We start from the raw sequence: 21,737 nt of genomic DNA on the forward strand, positions 1-21,737 counted from the left end.
GTAGCCTAGCATTTTACCCCCAGGCTTGCTTTTATGTGTCCATATCATCACAACTGTCCATGGCAGCCCTAACCTATCTTCTGGCCAAGGCAAGGCAATCTCAGTCTTATCAAAATTTGGGTTGTCAGCCCCAAATTCTTGGGGGTCAAGAAAGCAAATGCTTCAGCTGCAAGAAAGTCCTCTTTCTTTGCTGTCTCATTCTAAGCTCAAAGAAGGGTCAACATGAGAGCCAAGCCATTTGTGTTTCTGTTGATTTATTAGCGAGTGATGGAAACGCAGCTGGACCCATACAGAATACACGTGTAGCTGGCACACATCTCGAGAACCGCCCCCCCCAACCGCCATTCCCTGAATTCAGTGGTTCATTCCCAGAGTTTTCCCGCCGTGAACTGTCTTGGTGGATCCAGTCCCTTTAGCCCCCTCTTCTGCAGCTATGCGGAAACGCTGACCAAAGGCCAATAGAGAGCCTGGGACCAATCCAGAGGAGAGGCAGGGGTCTCTCCTCCTGCAGAGAGAGGTCCCGGGGCCAATGAAGCATCCTTCTCCAGACACCTAATATTAACCATCACAAGGTGGATCACCACAGTCAACCATGTGTATTATGGGAGACATTTTTCACCCTTGTACCCAGTCTTCCCAGTACCCAACAATCCCCCAGATAATTTCATCTCCAAGAAATTCCAGGAGGATTCTGGACAAAGCTGGATTTCTGCATGTCAGATGATGGGGAGTTTATAAGGCTAAGGGACAATTCTCATTGCTTCCACACGCATCTAGAAGCTCATACGATGTGACAGCTCATGCTGGGTGAGGGTCAACATCTGGGCAGGAACTTGGCAGGGTGAAAGATGGTCCCGCCCTGATCTCAGTGGATCCACAGCTCCCTTTTTATGGGGGAAGCTTTAGGAAGAATCTCTCCTCCCTGTCCTGTGCGGAGTGATCTGGTTTTAGGGTTGTTCCTCTGCAGAGAGGAAGCAATTAGACCAAAGCAGAATCATGGATCCTTCCTCTGTTAGGATAAGCAGGACAAGATGGCTGATGAGATACATGGATGTTTCTAGACCCCAGTGTGGATTTGTCCCCAAACGGATGATTTCAGAGTGAGGAGGGGACATCTCCATGGGTTGTGTTGAATCACAGGAGAGGCTGTAAGAAATGAGGTCCTTCTTTTTGTGGGGCCAAGAAGATTCAAGTCTGAGAACCACATGGGTTGCAGGTGAGGCATGGACACTTCCAGGGAAAAGGCTTCTGAGAGGGACGGTCACCCTCCGTGTTCCATCTGGAGCCTTGGGGTCTCTTGGTGCTTATCGTTCAGGGGCCTGTCTCTGTCTCCACCACCTGGGCCAATGCCCACCCCAGGGGGACAGGATGGTGGGTGGGAGCTGTCTCAGGGCACCATGTTCCACCACTTGAAGGAGAAGGGCTTTCTGCGCACATTGGTGCCACAGTGCACCTCCCCATGCAGCATGTGGTATGGAGTGAAGTCATCAATGAAGGTGCAGTGGAGGCCTAGCGGCTCCAGCAGGGATCGCACCTTCTCCTCCAGGCAGCAGCGGCCGTCGATGATGGGCCCGAAGGGCTTGGGGATGCCCAGGTGCTTCCCCAGCACCAGCATATTCACCTGCAGTCCGAAGGGGAGGCAGAACTTCATCACTAGGCTCCCACCTCACACCTCTACTCTACCTGCAGGACCTAGGTTTGTGTTTTAGGCAGTCTTATCAATAGCTGCTCACCCTTTCCTGTGCAATGAGAGGGTAACTGGCTAAAGGGGCTGGGAAGAACACTTTAGCCAGGTACCTTTGGGAGCATCTACAGAGCTCACTCTGGCAACGTCCTCTGGAAACTGCCCTAAAGTGAATTTGGAATTGTGGATTGTGGCAGCTGCCATGTTTGTGCTACAGAATCCCAACCTTCTAGGCCATAGCTGATTGGGCCAGGGAGGACAGCTGGTCCAAGATGGACCAATCAGAGTCCCTCTCCCAGGAATTTGAAACTGCCAATGGGAGAGTTTAGTCGGTCTCTGCCTGTGTCAGTGTCTCTGTGCATGGCCATACTCATCTTTGTCCCCAGGAACAGAGAAGCAAAGGAAGCCAAGCTGGAAGAAGAGGGAGAGGAAGTAGGAGATGGAGAGGGTGAGAGAAAGAGAGAGAATGAATGATGTAGACACAGAAACAGAGAGGATTCCAGGCTCTGCTGCAGCTATCCTGCCCTCAGGTTTCTGGTGTCCTTATATTAAGACTCCCTCTGGCTGAAGCTGGCTTGAGTAGGACTCTCTCTTTTGTGAACACAAGAACCTGAATCATTGCACAAGCTTCTTGGGGCACATATATAATTACAAGATAGCCTCAAACAGGAAGGAAGGGGAGTGGCAAGAGGCTTTGCAAGTGGAGGGCAAAAAGTTGCCTGAAAAGAGGAAGGAAAAAGGGGGGCATGAAGCAATAGTGGTGTGGACAGGTTCCCCTCAAGGCTCTGACAATGGCAAATTGAGTTCTTCTAGGGGATGGAGGTGGGGAGGCGTGGAGAGGGGAGCTGGGTGGCCTATAGCAGTGCTGCTCAAACTGTGTTCCTCTAAAACGCAGCATCAGCACCACCTGGGCGCTTGTTAGCGAGGCAGCAGTGCCTTGGGCCCTGCCTTAGACCTGCTGAATCAGGACCGCGGGGTGGGGCCCCACCTGTCCCGGTGTTTCAAATGCAAGCTCAAGATTCAGAAGCAGGCCAGGCACAGTGGCTCCCGCCTGTAATCCCAGCACTTTGGGAGGCTGAGGCGGGTGGGTCATTGGAGGTCAGGAGTTCAAGACCAGCCTGGCCAACATGGTGAAACCCCGTCTCTAATAAAAATACAGAAATTAGCCAGGTGTGGTGGTGCACGCCTGTAATCCCAGCTACTCAGGAGGCTGAGGTAGGAGAATTGCTTGAACCCTGGAGGCGGAGGTTGCAGTGAGCAAGATCGTGCCATTGCACTCCAGCCTGGGCGACAGAGCGAGACTCCAGCTCAAAAAACAAAAAACAAACAAACAAAAAGATTTAGAAGCATTAGAGGCGAAGCATCAGAGGCAAAGCCCTCAAGGCTCAGTCAAAGGCCACTTCTTCCATGAAGCCTCTTGGATCTCCAGTTCTACCTCTTAGGCTGGAAGTGCTTTGTTTCACCTCCAAACTGCCACGTCGCCTTATCCTACAAAATAGATCATTGGGACATGTCCTCAGAGAGGGGGAGAATTTCCCTCTCAACAGATTAGACTGAAAGTCCCTTGAGAGCAGCGGGCATTCTTAATCATCTCTGCATCTGCCACAGGAAACCCTAAATACATGTGGGATGGATGAAGAGCCGCAAGCTGGGACGAAGAAAGCAGAATGAGCATCTGGGTTCCCAGCTGATGCCATGTGCTTTGCACACATGACCTCATGCAATCATTCATTCACTCCACAAATGTCAAGTGGTCCCCTTCCCTGACACCCCTTGGGCCAGGGCTTGGCCAGCAAGCATTCCACAGGGACCATGGTGGTCAGCCAGCTAGAAGCCCTTCTGAGGAGCACCATAGGACCCCTGATTCTCCCTGCCACCCCCCACTGGCCACCACAATCCTAAATACGACTGTGACCAAACATTTTTCCCCTCTAGGGCTTAGAGGCTTGCAGCCTGATTTGGCGTAGTCTGGAGTCATGGGTGGTGGCCTCACCAAGTCAGGGAAGAAGGCCATTGCTTTTTTCCTCTCGGTCTTGAAGAGCTGCGGGATGTCGATGATGTCACACTCGGCCAGGCCCAGCTCCCGCTTCAGCACCTCACGGTTCCAGTCGATGCAGCTCTGGGGGCAGGGGAGGGCTAGAGTTGGGGACACCTTGCCAGAGTGTTTTGGGGGCACTCAAGGCATCATGAGGAGGCAGGATACCCAAGTGCCCATAGGTCAATTGTCCACACAGACCTTATCTGCGTGCCCCTTTGTCAAAATATGCCTATCCCGTGTCCACCCCTCACAGTTCTACCCCATAAGGTTAAAAATGAGTGTTTCAGAGTGCTCCGTCCTTGACCCTCTTCTTCAAATCCCTCATGCCTTAGAGGATCTCACTCTGTCTCATGGTTTTTTTTTTTTGTTGTTGTTGTTGTTGTTTGTTTGTTTTGAGATGGAGTCTTGCTCTGTCTCCCAGGCTGGAGTGCAGTGGTGTGATCTCGGCTCACTGCAACCTCCGCCTCTTGGGTTCAAGCGATTCTCCTGCCTCAGACTCCCAAGTAGCTGGGATTACAGGTGCCCACCATAACACACCCAGCTAATTTTTGTATTTTTAGTAGAGACAGGCTTTCACCACATTGGCCAGGTTGGTCTCAAACTCCTGGCCTCAGGTGATCTGCCCGTCTCAGCCTCCTAAAGTGCTAGGATTAGAGGCATGTGCCACAGCCCCCGGCCTGTCTCATGGTTTAAAACACCTCTATACAGTGACAACTCTCAAATGTGCATCTCCCCACCTCTTTGTTTGTTTGTTTGTTTTTTGAGACAGGGTCTGCCTCTGTCACCCAGGCCGTAGTGCACTGGCACAATCTTGGCTCACTGCAACCTCTGCCTCCTGGGCTCAAGTGATTCTCCTGCCTCAGCCTCCTGAGTAGCTGGGATTACAGGCACCCAGCACCATGCCTGGCTAATCCCAACCTCTTTATAAAGCCCATCTGTTTCCTAAGCTCAGACATGTGAGTGTGGCTGCTTACTTAGCATCTTCACGTGGGTGTCTAACAGGCTCATCAAACATGATGCATCCAAAGAGAAACGCTTAATTTCTACCCCACTACCCCGCTTCTTCCCCCAGGGTTCTTCAGCTTAGTACATGTCACTGCTGTTCACCCAGCTGTTAGGGCCACAAGTCTTGCTGTTATTCTTGATGTCTCCTGTCCCCTCCTCCAAATCCAATTCATCAGCAAGTCCTGTGGCTACCTTTGCCATCTGTTCCCAATCTGCTTCCTTCCCACCTGGTCTGAAGGCCACCCACTCCAGCCTGGTGGACCGCGATGGCTTTCTATGGAGTCTCTGCCCTTGCCCCATGTGGCAGCCATGATAACTCCTCTTGCACACCTCCAACTTGGGAGTGTAACTGACCAAGGGTGCTTGCTGCCCAGCTCTGAAGCCCTTCCTGGGTTTAAGGTCACACCTCACTGACTGCTCCTAGCTAATGGCTGAGAGTGATAGTGCACTCAGGCGGACCCATTTCTGAGAGACGAGGGACTCCTCTAGTGGCCGACTGTGGCTGCTGGGATCCCCCACGGCTTTCCTGAAGGTTCCCCAGGCTGTATGCAGTACAGGGTGCGTGCACCCCATCTTCCTTCTCTCTTTCACTCGGGGTCTCCCAGTCTTCTCTGGCTCCCAGTCTATTTCCTCACACAGGCATTTTCACTAATAAAACCCTGACATGTTTAACCCCATCTTGACATTCTTGGAGGATTTCGACTCATGCAGTCCCTATGTGGGAAATTCTGTTTGCCCTTCAGGAACACTGTACACCCATCTCTGCCCTGTGCACGGGGAGGCTGATCCCTAGGAATCAAGGACTCCAGTGCCCTCTGGCTCCTGATTGGGCTGAGCCAACGGGAGCAAAGAAGGAGGAGAATACAGCTGAGGTATTTGTCCCTGCAGCTCCCTCCCTCCAGTTCACTGTGGGTTGGCTGTCACATCTGTCTCGCAGCCTCTTATCCTGGTGGCCTCTCCAGGTTCCAGGAACAGTTCCCTTCCCTCATTCCTTCAGGTGTAGGGGTGGTAACACTTCCCGTTCGTCCTAGCCTGGGATACTGAACAGTCCTTTGCTAGTTTCCTTGAGCCTGCCTGTACCTTTGTAAATATGTCCTTTATCAACCTCTTCTGCAGTTATACAGCTCCGGGTGCCATGTATTTCCCGTTGGAATCTACTGTCACCTCTTACCTCCACAGAATATATGTTTTCAACACAGCAACAGAGAGATTTTTTTTTTTCCGAGATAGAGTCTTGCTTTGTCGCCCAGGCTGGAGTGCAGTGGTGCAATCTTGGCTCACTGCAGCCTCTGCCTCCCAGGTTCAAGTAATTCTCCTGCCTGAACCTCCTGAGCAGCTAGGATTACAAGCACATGCCACCATACTCGGCTAATTTTTGTAGTTTTAGTAAAGAAGGGGTTTCGCCATGTTGGCCAGGCTGCTCTCAAACTGGCTGGTCTGAAACTCCTGACCTTGTGATCTGCCTGCCTCGGCCTCCCAAAGTGCTGAAATTACAGGCAAGAGCCACTGCGCCCAGCCGAGAGATCTTTTAAAGCATAAGTCAGACTGGTCTCTCTGCTCATATCCCCTAATGGCCTCAAATCTCACTCAGAGTCACAGCCAAAGTTCCAGCGATGCCTACGAGGCCTCACGTGATGTGACCTGGCCTCTTCTGGCTCCCCATCAGCCTCCTGGCTTGTCCTAAAATACTCCAGACCTGTTCGTTCCACCTCAGGGCCATTGCCTGTGCTGTTCCCTCTGCCTGGAATGCCTGTCTTCTTCTCATACACATGCCTCGCTCCCCTCACTTCTCCTGGGTCAAAGGAGGGTGTGGGGGCCCCTTTGTCTGGGCCTGTTCTAACCTGAGCTTTCATGAACGGTGAGCCTTAGATGTCCGTATCCCATCCTTGCCTCCAGGCCCACCTGCTCCCAAATCACAGCCCACAGGTACACCACAGCCCTTGTACCTGAACAAACTTATTGTAGTTGATGAGGCCTTTATTGGAGAGCACCTGGTTGATGGAGATGGTCTTGACCCGCTCATCATCTGTGAAGGAGAGAGATGAAAGGGAAGGACAGGGACAGCACCAACATGAGGACCCCGTGTTTAGGGAAGCAGACAGGCAGGAGCCAAGTTCACAGCTACTGGTCTTGCCGAGTCAGCAGCCTGTGACTTTCCCGGGCCTTGGGTGGGCACCACCTATCTGAGCTTGTCTTGGCCATTGTGCACATCTGGGTGTGTAAGGAGTGGGAGGGTCTGGTTCCCATAGCGGGATGAACTTTAGACCTTTATTTGAGTTCACCAGAAGTGGTAACGCCTTTCACTGGAAATTTACAACCGCCCGAGGGCACTGCATGAGGACTCCTCTTGCTTTGGCTGAGCCGGGAGCTGGGTCAGTTGCTGCCTACCCACCCACCATCAGAGTCAGGTTTTCTAGATTCACTGAGCAGCGAACCAGCCAGTCCTGGGATTCGGACACCATCAGGCCCCAACCCTGCCCTCCAGGAGTGACTGCATGAAATGGGGACCTCCCAGGGGCCCAGATTTTCTCAGCCTGATGGGGTGCCCATGGAGATGAGACTGGACAGGGAAGGGGAGGCTAGAGTCAATGGCACACAATCCTATGGCTGCCACTCAGTAAGCACTTACCATGAGCAGGCCCCGAGGGCAGTGCCCATGTTCAGCATCTCACTTAACCCTCATGGTGACCCCCACAAGGTATGCATTATGATCTCCACTTTACAGATGAGAAAACTGAGGCTCAGAGAGGTCAAAAGACTTGGCCAGGGTCACACAGGTAGGCTATGTAGGGGCTTGTGATTCAAACCCAAGCCCAGGGTTCGCACAGGGCCTCAAGCCTTGACCAAGGGAAAGGAGAGGGCTGCCCGGACCCATCTGCAGGCCCAACACCCGCTTCACCCCAGTTTAAGGCAGGCAGCTGGGGTCCAGTCCCAGCTCCACTGCAATCTTGCTGAGGCCTCTGGGCCAGTGACGTCCCCTCTCTGAGCCTCACATTCTTGGGTATAAAGGTGGGTGATGGTCATCCCACAGGCTCTCGTGAGATCAAATGAGATAACACATGTGATGCACACAGCGTGAGGCCTGGCACACTGAGGTGCCTAATAAGCGCTCTGGCCCCTGTGTCTGTATAGTTAATCGCCACAGTCACTGCTTGAGTGTCAGCCCTCGAGGGTGGGGTGGCTGCTTGTGGTCTGCCATCTGTGAATTCTCCCACGCTCCCTCCCAGCTGGGCAGGTTGGAGTAACTTTGCTCAACCCATTCCTGGGTCTTGCTCACCATGAACATGGTTCTCCCAGGAAAGATGAAGGTGGCATTTCTCCCTGCCTGGTACATCATTTGGATTTAAGGATTTCTAAGACTTACTCTAGGTTCACCAGAGTCTAGTCAGGGTCCCTTTGGGAGCAACAGGATCAAGAAAGACTATTTCTCTTCCATTTTATTGCTAGGTCTCCAGGGTTGTGTTGGAAGAAGTTAACGCTAGCAAACAGAGAGCAAGGGGACTTTGGAAGTTATTATACCTGGGAGCATCTAAGTTCTAAAGGAGCTTTTTTTCTCTCTGAGCTGTGTTTGGTCTAGGATGCTATATGCCTCCCCTGAGGCCATGGGGCCAAGAAAACCTACGATTCTGCATGCCAAAGGGTCTTTGCCCTGTGGCCTCTGGGGTCACCGAGAAAGGGAGGATCCTCTGGGATTCATGCAGTCTCACTGGGGCTGGAAAGGAAATGAATTTGAGAACCGTTCCAGCAAGTTTGCCAGATGATGACTCCAGTCCAGCCAGCTCTCTCTCTCTCAAAATTCCTCCAGTGCAAAAAAAAAAAAAAAAAAAAAAGTGGACCCTCACCAGACACAATGGTTCACACCTGTAATCCTGCATGTTGGGAGGCCAAGACAGACAGATCACTTGAGCTCAGGAGTTCAAGACCAGCCTGGGCAACATGGTGAGACTCCATCTCTACAAAAAAATACAAAAAGCCAGGCGTGTTGGTGCATGCCTGTGGTCCCAGCTACTCGTGAGACTGCGGTGGGAGGATTGCTTAAGTCTGCGAGTTTGAGGCTGCAGTGAGCTGAGATCCTGTCACTGCACTCCAGCCTGGCTGATAGACCCTGTCTCAAAAAAGAAAAAGAAAATGCCAGCTCCTTGCTTAAACAGCAGAGAAAAGAGTACCATTAAAGATGCTATAGTATAAAGCTGTTTCTTTCTCCCCGAATCTCTCTCCTGACTTTTCAGGATGGTTTTTATTTGCTATTTCACATTGCACTTTGCCGGGGACACGCATGGGGCTGGGCAGACCCTTGCTGGTGTCAGGGCCTGGCCTGTGGGCCTCATAGTGGAGGCCTAGCTCCCCGTGGGCTGTGCCTGGGCATGCTTCTGCTGTGAGACCCACATGCTGTGCCCTGGAATGGGGCCAGCAGGTCCAGCCTGGCATCTCTCCTTCCCATAGGCCCGCCACCCCAAGCCAAGGCAAATGGGCGACCTCCAGAGTATTGTGGCCTCTGGGTATGTGCTGGGTACCTGAGCAAGGCTGGGTGAGACACTTACCCCTCCCAAGTTGCCCACCAAATGCCCTTGCAGGGCAGGGACGACTGATGCCATGAAGATGCTGAGCAGCACATGTGCCCATGCCCAGGTTCCTGCTGGGGGCACAGTGCTGCAGCATCTCACGACAGTGACAGAGATGGGGAGGCCTGGCACTGGGGCTCCAGGGAGCACAGGAGTAGGCAGCACATAATCTGTGCCAGGGAGGCAGGGAGGCTGGGAGACAGGACTGTGCCTGAGCAGAGGCTCCAAGCCCCATAGACGCTCCATTGATCCATCAGACCTCACAAAACAGAAATAAGATTTCAGGACAGCCAGGTGCGGTGGTTCACACCTGTAATCCCAGCACTTTGGGAGGCTGACCGTGGGCCCATCACCTGAGGTCGGGAGTTCGAGACCAGCCTGACCAACATGAAGAAACCCCGTCTCTACTAAAAACACAAAATTAGCCGGGCGTGGTGGCGCATGCCTGTAATCCCAGCTACTCAGGAGGCTGAGGGAGGAGAATCACTTGAACTCAGGAGGCGGGGGTTGCGGTGAGTGGAGATCACACCATTGCATTCCAGCCTGGGCAACAAGAGCGAAAATCCGTCTCAAAAAGAAAAAAAAAAAAAAGAAAAAAAGGGGGATTTCAGGACAGTGACTGCAGAACATTAAAGCTCCACAGCGTGACTGCATTGGTCGCCTGCCTGGGAAGCCACTATGTCCCTGCTCAGTCTATGCCCACCTTCCATCACCCCGCTCCCCGCCTCAGCTTGGCCCCAGTCGTGGGCAGTGGTATCTGGTGAAGCAAAGGTGCAGGGGTAGGAGTGAGAAGCCCTGAATTTGGGGACACACCCCTGCTTTAAAACTTGCTCTCCCCGTCTCAAGCCATAATGTGTCTTAATTTGGGTGAGGGGCAGGCAAGCTGCAAGGAGGGACATGGCGCTGTTACCCACCAACAACCCCCTGGAACAGGAGGGCCCTCCCGTGGCCACACTGCCGCTTTTCCTGGAAGAGCTTGAAGCAGGCCCCGGGGCTGGCCAGGAGCATCCGGAAGCCCTGTGTGCAGAGAACAGATTCGGCTGAGCCTCCTGCCTTGGTGTGGCGTCCCGGAGCTCAGTTCTTGCCCCAGATGCCAGGGAAAGACATGTCATGCACCATGTTCTTACCTTCCCATCGGGGGCAGGGACGAAGCTCAGAAACTCATCCACATGGCCCACGGCCAACCAGTCCACAAAGAGCTCCACGGGGGGCTGCACCTTCTGGGCATGGAGGAAGTCCCGCACCACCTGGGTGACCCTGCGGCCACTTGACCTGGGACCCACGAGGTTAAAAAAAAGTCGCTTAACTAAAAAGACTCCATGCAAAAATAAAATGACAAGAATTTAGCATTCCTGCAATATCTGATTTTTTTAAAAACAAAAAATATGCATTACTTTTATAAACAGGAAAGATAATAAATATGTATATTTTATTTTATATATATATATTTATTTATTTTTGAGATGGAAACTCACTCTGTCACCTAGGCTGGAGTGCAGTGGCACCATCTTGCCTCACTGCAACTTCCGCCTCCCAGGTTCAAGGGGTTCTCCTCCTCAGCCTCCCACGCAACTGGGATTACAGGAGTGCACCACCAGGCCAGGCTAATTTTTCTGTATTTTTACTAGAGATAGGGTTTTACCATGTTGGCCGGCTGGTCTTCAACTCCTGACCTCAAGTTATCTGCTCGCCTCGGCCTCCCAAAGTGCTGGGATTACAGGTGTGAGCCACTGCGCCCAGTCAGATATGTATATTTTAAAATTCCACTCAGGGTGAGTTCTGCGTGAGGCAGACTCAGGACAGGTCGGTCATACCAGGGCAATGACCCACCAGGTCCCACCATCCAGGAAAATCTTCAGAACCACCCTCATACCAAGTCCTCATTCTCCAAGAGACAGATTTCACCCCTATGTTCAATCTTTAGGAAAATGTATCTAAGGGCATGGTCCAGCTTCCTCTTTCAATGGGATTATGTATTTGAGGGCAGTGAGTCCCCTGCAAAGCTTGATTCTGGATTCATTCATTATTTGATCCCAAGTCTGTTCTAACAGCTTTGTTGCATTTGGTTAGCTCAATGTCTTGGTCTAGTCCACAGCAAGTAATCAATATGATAGGATTCCTTTTCCATCAGCACCCCTGTGTCACTACTGAACAACACATCATTTGTTTTGGTAAAAATATCATTTTTACCAAACGATACATTTGGTAAAAAATATATTTTTACCAATGGTAAAAAATGATATTACCATTTACATGGTAGTATGAACAAGCTTTGACCTGAAGGCATTTTCTCCCAGGACTGTTGGGAATGGAAACTTTTTCTTTTGTTACTTTTTTTCTTTTTGAGACAGAGTCTTGTTCTGTTACCCAGGCTGGAGTGCAGTGGTGTGATCTCGGCTTATTGCAAGCTCCACCTCCCAGGTTCACACCATTCTCCTGCCTCAGCCTCCCAAGTAGCTGGGACTACAGGTGCACGCCACCACGCTCAACTAATTTTTTTTTTTTTTGTATTTTTAGTAAAGACGGGGTTTCACTGTGTTAGCCAGGATGGTCTCGATCTCCTGACCTCGTGATCCGCCCACCTCGGCCTCCCAAAGTGCTGGGATTACAGGCGTGAGCCACCATGCCCGGTCTTCTTCTGTTACTATTAATTGACTGTTACTAGTATCATCTATTTTCAGAATCAGAAAACCTGAGTCTAGTTATAACTTTGCTTTCTATGTGACTCACTTACCCTCTCTGGGCCCACTTGTAAAATAAAAGAGTTGGACCGAATGATCTCTTAGGTCTTTGCTCTCTCTGGTTTCAAAGTCCCCGAGGTAAGTGTGTACCATGTCTGGTGAACACCCACCACGCCCACTACATCCGGGAGTATAATTTCATCACTCCTTGCTTCTGGTTCTCTTCAAGGAGTAGAATGGCCCCTGCTTCAACATCACCACCACCCCCAACCCTCAGCCTCCACCCCAGGAACTCCACTCCCTGTCACTCTCTCACCCAGGCAGGTTGCCCCCAATGAGGATCCTCCCCAGGGGGTACTCCTTCCCATTGGCCACCACTGGGGGGCTGACCTCCAGGTTCCCAAAGGAGTCCAGGCCACTCACAGACCTGTCGCGTGGTTCCCGAGTCACGTAACCAAAATCTGGACCCTGGAGAGGGAAACCAAGTTAGGCGGGGGTGGAGGGTACCAGGAAGAGCCTGAACCAACTTGCTGGGCTCTGAGCTCCTTCAAGACAGGGTGGGAAAGGCCATCCATTCTTCAGATGGAAATACAGAGTCATTGGCGGTGGGTGGGGGATCTGAGCCAGTCAAAATTTCATGCACGCATAGCAGGCCAAGTTGGGAAGTGCTCGGACTCTCTGGCCTTGCTGCCTTATCATGGCAAGACAGCAGGGGGCGCTCTGGTCACTCCACCACTCCGCATCGGACATGCGCCTGAGGCTATGGCCACCCCATCCTTTTACCTACACAGCCTTCCTGCCAAGTTCAGACCAAGGGCAACCAAGAGGCTGCTGTGGGAACCAAGAGGCTGCTGATGGCCCTCTGGGCCTCTGTCTTTGAACTCTACAGAAGGGGAGACCTCCCCAGGGTCATCTCTCAGAAGGAACTTCAACAACATCAAGGGTCAGGAGAGAGAGCTCCTAGCATCTGTGTAATCAGTGAGGGGGTTGGAGGGGTCTTCTGTTCTTTATGGCACCAAGCAAGTCACTCCTCTTTTCTCAGGAGGTCCCAGTTAGCAACCATTGCCTTCCCTGTTATCCTTTTTAATTACAATAATGATAGCAGCTAACGGTGGTGCGCGCGCACACACACTCCCTCCATGCAGCTACTGTGACAATGAGACGCTTCACAAACACCTGTGAGGCCAGGGCCTAAATATCATTGTTACTGATGAGGAAAATAAGGCTCAGAGTGTGGTAGTAACTCACGCAACATCACACAGCATGTAAGTAATGGAGCAGGGTTGTTCTGACTCTAAAGCTTGTGTTCTGAACAGGTGCACCATCCTGCTTCCCCTATTTAGTGCTACCAGATTTAGTAAATAAAAATACAGGATGTCGAATTAACTTTGAATTTTAGATAAACAACAACTTTTTTTTAGTGTAAGTATATCCCATGCAGTATTTGGGACATACTTACACCAAAAAGTTAACCTGTTGCTTGTCTGAAATTCACATTTGACTGGGCATCTCCTGCATTTTATCTGGCAACCCTACCCTCATCCCCAAAGAGCACAGTTCCCACCGCTGCCCTCTGTACCCCACACCCCGGTGTGGCCCTTGGGGTAAGGCCTCTCAGCTCTCACAGGTGGGCTGCAGCCGGGGACCACTCACCAGGATTCTTTTGTAAGGGAAATCCTGCAGTTCCCCATTCCTTGGGGAGTCAAAGACCACTGGGAGGGTCTTGTGTGGCGCCTGAACGTAGCCCAGCTCCATCTCATCCTGCAAGTGAGGAGAGGCGAGAGACGCACAGCTGTGACAGTCAACAGCTGCCCCTGCTGGCTCGGCTCTGAGCCCTGTGTGCAGACTGTTCACCAAGACCCCTGTCCCAAGCATGTTTTGCGCTTGGACGTGGAGAGGACCGAGGTCAGGGTGCCTGCTGACTGGAGGAGGGGCTGGAGGCTCAAAGAGGGGGTGCACTTGTCTAAGGTCACACAGCAAGACAGGCCGGAGGTGAATGAGAACATGGACATGACCTTGGGGGTGTCCCCATGAGTGCTGGGCCAGGGCAGGTGAACACAGAGAAGCCCCCACGGTGGCCTGAGTTGGACAGGACTGAGGGACCCTGTGGGGATACAAATATGCCTCCTTCTCAGACCCATAAGTGTGCCCAGGTCAGTCCTGACCCCTCAGATTCTGAAGGAAAAGATGATCCAGTGTGAATGAACTACACATCCAGGTCCTGCCCTAAACTCTTTATAAACATTAACTCCATTCATCCTCATGACACGCTTGACGTGGGTGCCATAATCACCCCATGTGACAGATGAGGAAAATGAGGAACTAAGAGGTCTAATTATTTGTCCAGTCCGGGTGTGGTGGCTCACACCTATAATCCCAGCACTTTGGGAGGATGAGGCGGAGGATTGCTTGAGGCCCGGAGTTTGAGATAACCCTGGGCAACATGGCAAGACCCCATCCCTACAAAACATTAGCTGAGCCTGATGGCTGCACCTGTAGTCTCAGCTACTCAGGAGACTGAGGCAGGAGGATCACTTGAACCCGGGACTTCGAGGCTACCAGTGAGCTGTGATCACGCCATGGCACTCCAGCCAGGGTGACAGAGAGACACTGTCTCCAAAAAGAAAAATAAATTCAAAATATATTAATTAAAAAAATAAAAATTAAAAAATATTTGTCCCAAAGCTCACAGCTAGTCAGTTGGTGGCACAGCCAGGCTCTAAACACAGTCCATCTTGCCCCAGAGTCCTGCCCCAAACCCTCTCACTGGACTGACCTCCAGCCAAGAGGAAAGCTCCTTAACTTGGCGTTCAAGGTCTTCCACCTCAACCCTTGCCTTTCTCAGAACCAGTGCCCTGACAGAGGAGAACACACAACGTTCTCTCTCCTGCCTCCCACCCTGGGCCTTTGCGCATGCTTGGTCTCTGTCAGGATCACCACCCTGTACAGCCTGGTACTTGGCAGCCTGAGTCCCAGCATTGCCTGTACCAGCTCTGTGGCCCAGTCATGCTCCCCTAAGAGCTCCTGAATTATGGTGGACTTACAGGAGGCTATCGAGAAATGATGCTATGCCCGGCCTGCAGAAAATGCTGTGTAAATGGCAGAAGTCATGTGCACCCATCTGCCAAGTCTGCTCCAGCTCAGATGCTCTCCTTCCCGGAGGTCTTCACTGATTCCCTGGGCAGAGGTGATGCTGCATCCCCCAAACCCTGCTGGTGCCTTGGTGGTACAGCCTCTGCACCCTAGTTCTTTTTTTTTTTTTTCCTTCCTTCCTTCCTTCCTTCTTTCCTTCCTTCCTCCCTCCCTCCCTCCCTCCCTTCCTTCCTTCCCTCTTCCTTTCTTTTCCATTCCTTTCCGTTCCGTTCCTTTCCTTTTCCTTTCTTTTCTTTTCTTTTTTGAGACAAGGTCTCATTCTATTGCCGAGGCTGGAGTGCTGTGGCACAACCACAGCTCACTGCAGCCTTGACCTTCCTAAACTCAGGTGATCCTCTGACCTCAGCCTCCAGAGTAGCTGGGACTACAGACACACGCCACCATGCCGTGCTAATTTTTTAACTTTTTTGTAGAGACGGTTTCACCATGTTGCCCGAGCTACACCCTAGATGGTAGGAGTAGGTATTTTTGTAGCCATCATTCTGCACACCAGGGTTTCTCAGCTTCGACACTACTGATGCGTGGGACTGGATTATGTTATTGTGGGGGCTCGTCCTGCACGCTGTCTGCAGGTACTGCCAAACGTCTCCTGGGGACAAATCGCCTCTTGATGAGAACCACTGGCCTCAGCTGTTGAGGGCAGGGAGTGTGTGTCTCATACCTGTGCCACCCCTATGGGCCTAGCCCAGTGCCTAGCCCAGATCTGGTGGGTGAATGAGTGTTGAATCCAGCATCAGCGTGTGTCTGGGTCTCCAGAAAGTTCTGGAGAGAGGCCTCTAGGTCTCACATTAGAAAGGGCAGCAAGTTCCCTGGGGAGCACCCAGGTCCTCCTGGATGTTTCTCGGTGGCCTCCAGATGAAGGCCTTTCCCTCTAGAATGGTGTCCTGGCCGGGCCCTGCCCAGCGGGTGTGGTTACCTGGATCCAGCGGTCGTTGCGGTTCTCGGCCTGTGGGCAGATGGTCAGCTTGCAGCCGGCCTTCCTGGCCAGCTCTGCCACCGCATCCACAAAACACGTGTTGTTCCTCACACTATGGAGAAGCCCAGGGAGGAGGGGCTCAGGATGGAGCCAGGGCCTGGGGGCCAGAGGAGCCACCCACTGCCCCAAGACTCACCGGCACACGTACACCTCTAGGGGCGGCAGGGTGCTGGGTGTCATGATCCAGGGTGCCACTCGGAACACCACAGTGTCAGTGAAGATAGGGGATGCCGAGAAATCCTGCAGGGGCAGACCAGGGGAGAAAGAGCTGGACTTGGAGTCCAGAGGCCTGGAGGGACTCTGAGTCCACCACTGTGGTCTGTAAGAAAGCCCCTTGCTTCTCTGCAAGACGGAAATGAACCAGAGGGGGGGCCAAGAAGTCCGGGGTCTTTCACACCAGTGGTGCCTGGTAGACTTACTAGGAATGGAGCCCTCCCTACCGCCCTTTATTATTACTACTTTTTGGAGACAGGGTCTTACTTTGTTGCCCAGGCTGTAGAGTGCAGTGGGATGATCATGGCTCACTGCAACCTCAACCCCCCGGGTTCAGGTGATCCTCCCACCTCGGCCTCCCAAGTAGCTGGGACTATAGGTGCACACCACTATGCCTCACTAATTTTTTCTTTTTTTTTTTTGTAGAGATGGGGTTTCACCATGTTGCCCACGCTGGTCCTGAGTGGACCCCCTCTTGAACCCCCTCTGTCCCTACCTCGTTGGAGTCGTCCAGCAGAGTGACATGGAAGGAGATGAGTCCTGTGAAGCCAGCATCGGGGAAGGACAGGCCTTCCACGAAGAAGCGCTCCTCGTCCCCATGGAAGCGGGGTACCTCATAGGACACCTTGTCTTGGCCCAGCACATGCCTATAGGCCTCACACACATCCTCAGGACCTGGAAGGGGAGGGAAGGGGTGGCTCCGACTCCCTGTGAGCCCAGGGAGCATGAATATGAGGGACACAGGAAGAGGTCTGCAGCCTCACCAAAAATTCCAAGTCCTCCAACAACTCCATCCTTTCACCTCCACTGGCAAAGGAGAGGACAGATAATACACAGTGGGGGCGCAGCTGGGGGAAAGGATCTTCCTTTCTAAGACTGGCGCTCATGTCTTTTTGGAGGGCAATTTGGCAGCATCCAACAAAGTAATGTTTACCCCTAGCCCAGCAATTCCACTACTAGGTATCTTTCCTACAAAAATACATCTCCAGGCTGGGCACGGTGGCGGATGCCTGTAATCACAGCACTTTGGGAGGCCGAGGGTGGTGGATCACCTAAAGTTAGGAGTTCAAGACCAGCCTGGCTAACATGGTGAAGCCCTGTCTCTACTAAAAATACAAAAATTAGCCGGGCGGTGGTGGTGCACACCTATAATCCCAGCTACTCAGGAGGCTTAGGCAGGAGGACCGCTTGAATCTAGGAGGTGGAGGTTGCAGTGAGCCGAGATTACACCACTTTACTCCAGCCTGGGCACAGAGCGAGACTCCGTCTCAAAAAAAAAACAAAAAACAAAACAACAAACAAACAATAAAAGATACAAATTCACATAATATTTCTGTACAAGAGTGCTCGATATTCATTAATTCATCAAATATTTACTGTGCAACTACAGTGCACCCATGGGGCATGGTTCTGGACTTGAACAAAGCCCCTGACCTCAAGCAACCTGCGCTGTTATAAAATCAAAACACTGCAAACCACTATGATGTTCGGAGAACTGTGTAAGTCACAGCACCTCTATGCTTAGGAATATTATACAGCAGTGGAAAAGAATGAAGTGGAGCTCAATAAATACCAGGAAAGACGTGTGGGATTATTATTCGATGAAAGAAGCCGTTTGGAAAGCAGCATATGGATACATGCCGGAGAGCATGTATGATAAAGTTGGGAAGTGCATAACCCAATTCGTTAACAGTGAGAGTCAGATTTAGGCCAGGTGTGGCGTCTCACGCCTATAATCCTAGCACTTGGGGAGGCCAAAGTGGGTGGATTGCTTGAGCCCAGGAGTTCAGGACCAGTCTGGGCAGCATGGTGAAACCCTGTCTTTACAAAAAAAAATACAAAAATACAAAAATTAGCAGGGTGTGGTGGTACATGCCTGCAGTCCCAGCTACTTGGGAGGCTAAGGTGGAAGGACTGCTTGAGCCTGAAAGGTGGAGGCTGCAGTGAGCTGAGATCACACCACTGCACTCCAGCCTGGGCAACAGAGGAAGACCTTGACTCAAATAAATAAATAAATAAATAAAATAAAGACAGATTTAGAGACGGGGTAGAGAACTCTCAGGTTTCATTTTCTATACTTCCATATTGTCTTTATTTTAAAAATTGTCATTATTTTAAAAATGTCATTGTCATTATTTAAAAAATAAGCGGCTGGGCGTTGGTCGCTCACGTCTGTAATCCCAGCACTTTAGGAGGCTGAGGCAGGTGGATCACGAGGTCAAGAGATCGAGACCATCCTGGCTAAGACAATGAAACCCCGTCTCTACTAAAAATACAAAAATTTAGCTGGGGGTGGTGGCACATGCCTGTAGTCACAGCTACTTTGGAGGCTGAGGCAGGAAAATCGCCGGAACCTGCAAGGTGGAGGTTGCAGTGAGCCAAGATCGCACCACTGCACTCCAGCCAGAGCGACAGAGCGAGACTCCATCAAAAAAAAAAAAAAAAAAAAAGCATCTTATTACTTGTATACAGTTTTACTTTCTCAAAGGCATTTAGATTCTTACTTTATTTCTTGTGATTTGGGCACTGTGACTATGTAAAACAGCAGCCATCTATATCTGGGGGGGAATACAAACTGAATTAATTAGGGGTGAAATCTATGGTGTTTGGGGTTGGTTTTACAATACTTCAGCGAGACAGACAAAACAGTGATAATTGTTTAATCTGAGTGACAGGCATGTGGGGATTCATCGGCCTGCTTTTTGTGTATGTTTGAAATTTTTGATAAGAATTTCTACACATGCTTAAAATGTATTTGAAAAGTTCATTCATCCAATAAAATGACATCAGGCCAGGTGTTGTGCTGGGGGCACCAGTTCGTCAGTTCCAAAGCCCCCACTTCTGACTGTTCTTACTGTGACCCGCCACCCACCAGGGCATCTCCCAGAGTGTGAGCAGGACCTGCCCATGGCCCAAGGCAGGAAGACGAGGTTCCCTGGCAGGCAACCTAGCAACAGGGCACAGACGGCAAGGGGGAGTGGCACAAACTCACCGCAGACATGGAAGACCTGTGCCCGTTCGGCATCATAGCTGGAGGTGTGGAGGACAAGTTTGTGGTCGTCAAAGAGGGCTGCAGGGCCCTGCGTCCGCAGGACCATGACAGACATATCTTCCAGGTCTGTGAAGCCAGACAGAGTGGTAGTGACTCAGGGGAGTCCTGGCCACTGGCCCCTTCCTCTGCTGCTTGGCTCCCTCCCCTGGTCAGTGGGTATCAAGACCTGGGTCTCCCAGCCCCAGCTTTGTGAAAACCCTGGAAGCCATCAAGAACAAACCACGAAGACATCTATGCTCTCCTGGACTCATGTTTCCTCAACTGCCCAGAGAAACATGAAGTGTGGCATAGCCAGCCAGTGTCTGACACACAATAGGTGCTCCAGAGAGGCGAGGAGGGTAAGGCCATGGGGGCATTTCGCAGGTGAGGGTTCTGATCTCCGTCCCAGCATCCCTCCCTGTGACACGGTACAAGCCCCTCCCTTTCGGAGCCCGAGCATCCCCATCTCCAATGGTGCCCACTTCAGAAGGCAGCCATGGGCTTCTTCTGTGGACAGTACCTAGCACACCCTGGAATATTGCAGCTCATTCTCCATGGGGCTGGAATTCAGGACAGATGGACTTAGCAAGAGGTGGGGTGTCACAGAAATTCAGGCCAGAAGTGCAGAAGGAGGAGGCCCAGATTTGGGGGTGAGAGGGGAGGCCCTGGGTCAGACACCGTCTTCAGGGAGTCTCCTGGCTTCTGAGTCTCAGCATCCTCATCTCTAAAGTGGAGTGATGATACCGTCCCACTTGGATGATTCAACGAGAATTTGGGGAAAGGGCCTGGCACACAGTAGATGCTCAAACAATGCTAGCATCCTCTGCTCCCCTGGAGGAAGAGAATGGCTAAGTGGCTCATTTCCAGAGCTTCTCCCCTGGCATGTGAGTGCCTGCTGGCACTAGAGACACTAGGGAGGGGCAGCTGCCAGCCTGAGATGGGTTTTGAGGAGCATTGAGGAGTGTCTGGAGGCTGGCGCTCTCCCCTGGACTCTGGCCTCAGAGTCCCGCGGGTGGGTTGGAACTCCCAAGGGGTAACTGAGCAGTGACCCTGGACACCTGGAGACTCAGGCTGCCCTGGCCTCACCTTGCAGGCAGCGCACGTGCTTGTCACAGTTGTCCTGGACACCACAGCTTGGATCATCACGGTCACAGTTCACCAGCAAGATGCCACCATACCCACTGGGCCCCCAGACCCACTGCCGCTGCCAATGGCAAAACATAGCCAGTGATGAGGGCTCAGATGAGACCTGTGCCTCCCTGCCCAGGAACCCCAGCCTGGCCTGTAACCACCCCACCCTGTGAGGTTAGGTCCACGTTCTCGAAACACCTTCTCAAGACATGGCAATGGCAATGGCTCTCTATTGCCCACACCATCCAGTCCAAAGCGCAGAGCTGTCTTTCGTGGCTGTCTGTGATGGGCCTTCAGCCAACATCCTCTTTCTCAATAGGCAATCTCCTGATTATAGCACCACATGCCTTACTCTGTGCTCATTCCTCCATTAAACCCTCCTTAGTTTTGCTCCTGCCATTCCCTGCACCTGGAATGCCATCCCTCTTGCATCCCTTCAGAGCCCAGCTCAAGGGTATGTCCCTCCAGGAAGCCTTCCTCTCCTGCCCAGCCCACCTCGACTTTCTCCTTTAACTCCCAGGGCACCAAGTTCCAACACAATTCAGTCCCAAGTTCTTCAACAGTTTCATATTTGGTTTCTCTCCTCGCCTAGGTCAGGATCAGCACATTATGAACTGTGAGCCAAATCAGGCCCACTGCCTGTTTGTATAAATAAAGCTTTATTGGCACACAGTCACATCCATCTGTTTGTGTATTAACTGTGGCTGCTTTCGCACTATCATGGCAGAATTGAGACCATATGGCCCACAAAGACTAAAATACTTGCTATGTGACTTTTCATGGAAAGAGTTTGCCCACTCCTGACCTAGATTATGAGTCCAGAAGGTCTTGATCCCACAAACCAAGGCCTAGCTCAGGGCTGGGTACCTCCATGCCTGATAATTCCTGGTGATGATTTTTCTGCTGGTGAAAGAAGATCCCCAGCCAGCCATACCTGGTTTCTGTTTTTAGCTCCCTTGGCCTCAGCATCAGCTGGGAGGCAGGGAGATACCTGTAATGGCCTCGCCCTTCTTAACCCAACCTAGAGCAAGCTCCAACTGCACTCCCGCTTCCTGGGCCCAGGCAGAGATGCTTACCTTGTCTACAAAGGTCCTGTCCTGCCTTCCTTCACAGTTCAGGTCGCAATCCAGAGAGATGTCTGTAAGAGGAGGCGGAGGGTAAGTCACTACAAGGTTCCCAGGAGCTCAGGGCAGGCCTTGATCTCAGGGCTTGTCTGGGGCTGGGCAAAGGCAAGTCATTTCCAAGGAGACACCATCCAAGAGG

The 21,737-nt window shown here is 51.8% G+C and overlaps 1 protein-coding gene across 1 annotated transcript in view; it reads right to left on the reverse strand.

The window, feature by feature from the left end:
• Nucleotides 1-237: 237 nt before the first annotated feature.
• Nucleotides 238-21,737, reverse strand: part of PADI3 (peptidyl arginine deiminase, type III) — a 37,712-nt gene continuing 16,212 nt past the window's right edge. Inside the window, exons 4-16 of the mRNA XM_011998466.1 lie at nt 21,551-21,612; nt 20,430-20,547; nt 19,305-19,430; nt 16,809-16,987; nt 16,236-16,339; nt 16,040-16,151; nt 13,624-13,731; nt 12,287-12,438; nt 10,417-10,561; nt 10,204-10,306; nt 6,674-6,753; nt 3,678-3,803; nt 238-1,621 (exon numbers count right to left, since the gene is read on the reverse strand). Coding sequence (XP_011853856.1) covers nt 1,388-1,621; nt 3,678-3,803; nt 6,674-6,753; nt 10,204-10,306; nt 10,417-10,561; nt 12,287-12,438; nt 13,624-13,731; nt 16,040-16,151; nt 16,236-16,339; nt 16,809-16,987; nt 19,305-19,430; nt 20,430-20,547; nt 21,551-21,612 — 1,649 coding nt within the window. The 3' untranslated portion in view covers nt 238-1,387. The remainder of the gene's footprint in view (nt 1,622-3,677; nt 3,804-6,673; nt 6,754-10,203; nt 10,307-10,416; nt 10,562-12,286; nt 12,439-13,623; nt 13,732-16,039; nt 16,152-16,235; nt 16,340-16,808; nt 16,988-19,304; nt 19,431-20,429; nt 20,548-21,550; nt 21,613-21,737) is intronic.

The sequence above is a fragment of the Mandrillus leucophaeus genome, unplaced genomic scaffold, assembly GCF_000951045.1.
Source record: "Mandrillus leucophaeus isolate KB7577 unplaced genomic scaffold, Mleu.le_1.0 Scaffold571, whole genome shotgun sequence".
NCBI classification, from domain to species: Eukaryota; Metazoa; Chordata; class Mammalia; order Primates; family Cercopithecidae; genus Mandrillus; species Mandrillus leucophaeus.